Below are 1,167 nucleotides of genomic sequence, written 5' to 3'. Positions count from 1 at the left end.
ATATAATAATATAATTTTTTATCCAACACTTGTATATTATAATGATACTATAATTTCTTTGGTTTTAAAGGAATAATGTGGCCTCACTAATGAGTTATAAGTCATAAGTCACTAGTGAGTTATGAAACCCTTGGTTACAAACACAATTTAGGTTGACACTCGCATCCCTTGTAATATTTAAAAATACATTTATTTCGTTAAATTTATTTTTCTGACATTGACAACTTGAAATTTTAAGTTACTTTTATTTATAATTAAAACGAAATTCCATGAAAGTGTTGGATAAAATTTTGTATGGCACTCGTGTGTTACGTCATATAAGTCACTTGGGAACATTTCCCAGCTAACATATATACCGTAACACACTAGTACCATAAATAACTATTAATTCACTGTTAGAGTAAGGCTATTGGCGAAGACCTCCATACTAAAGAAAGGCGTGGAAATTTATTCCTACTTATTATTTGAGAGCGGATTAATAAAATAACCAAATAGTTGCGTATCATTTTTTATAAAATCTGAATGAAAATTATGCTCGTGAATATCAGTTTTTTTATAATATTGTCAATGAGGATAAAAATATTCAGATGCATTTAGTTGTTTGACCTTGAATATTTAAAAATTTTTGCCTGCACCGCTTTCTTTTTTCTTTCTTGCCCACCTATTCACAATGTCATGAGGCACAACTGATGTAAGTACCTACTTATTTCTAAATTTCAAAAGACTAAAACTCGACAACCCTGGAGAATTGATCCCATGTAACTTTTTTACTCAGCGTGAGCTCAGGAACTTCTAGCTTCAGTTTGTCCAGTACGTCATGCAACACCCTGTAAAAGACAAATAAATAAATAAAGATTGTCATATAGAAAGATGATTTTAAATTGGACATGATATTTATTATTAATGGTTTAAGTAAAATTTGTCTTTTCATCCCTTATAATTCATGGATGGAAGGAAACTGTGAAGAATTCATTCATTGGTGCAACGATGTCTCAAAATAAAGACTCCATACGAATTCAAAAATCAGTCACATACACTGTCAATATTTGAAGCAAGCTACCACATAATCTGATTTCAGGTGTTCGAGGTGTTGGTCACGCTGAAGAATTGTGTTATTTATGGGACGCGCACCTTTCTTATGGATCTCCTAATGAATCTCCTTATGGA

At 31.4% G+C, this 1,167-nt stretch overlaps 1 protein-coding gene across 1 annotated transcript in view; it reads left to right on the top strand.

Annotated features, from left to right (window-relative positions):
• The window catches only part of LOC111691934 (venom carboxylesterase-6-like), a gene marked incomplete at its 3' end in the record, with an annotated part of 26,676 nt that extends 25,509 nt beyond the window's left edge, over positions 1-1,167 (top strand). Inside the window, exon 9 of the mRNA XM_023455469.1 lies at positions 1,079-1,167. Within this exon, the coding sequence (XP_023311237.1) occupies positions 1,079-1,167 (89 nt within the window). The remainder of the gene's footprint in view (positions 1-1,078) is intronic.

Source organism: Anoplophora glabripennis, unplaced genomic scaffold (genome assembly GCF_000390285.2).
Source record: "Anoplophora glabripennis isolate ALB-LARVAE unplaced genomic scaffold, Agla_2.0 scaffold498, whole genome shotgun sequence".
In the NCBI taxonomy this organism is placed as follows: Eukaryota; Metazoa; Arthropoda; class Insecta; order Coleoptera; family Cerambycidae; genus Anoplophora; species Anoplophora glabripennis.
This window is presented reverse-complemented; position numbering and strand designations above follow the sequence as displayed.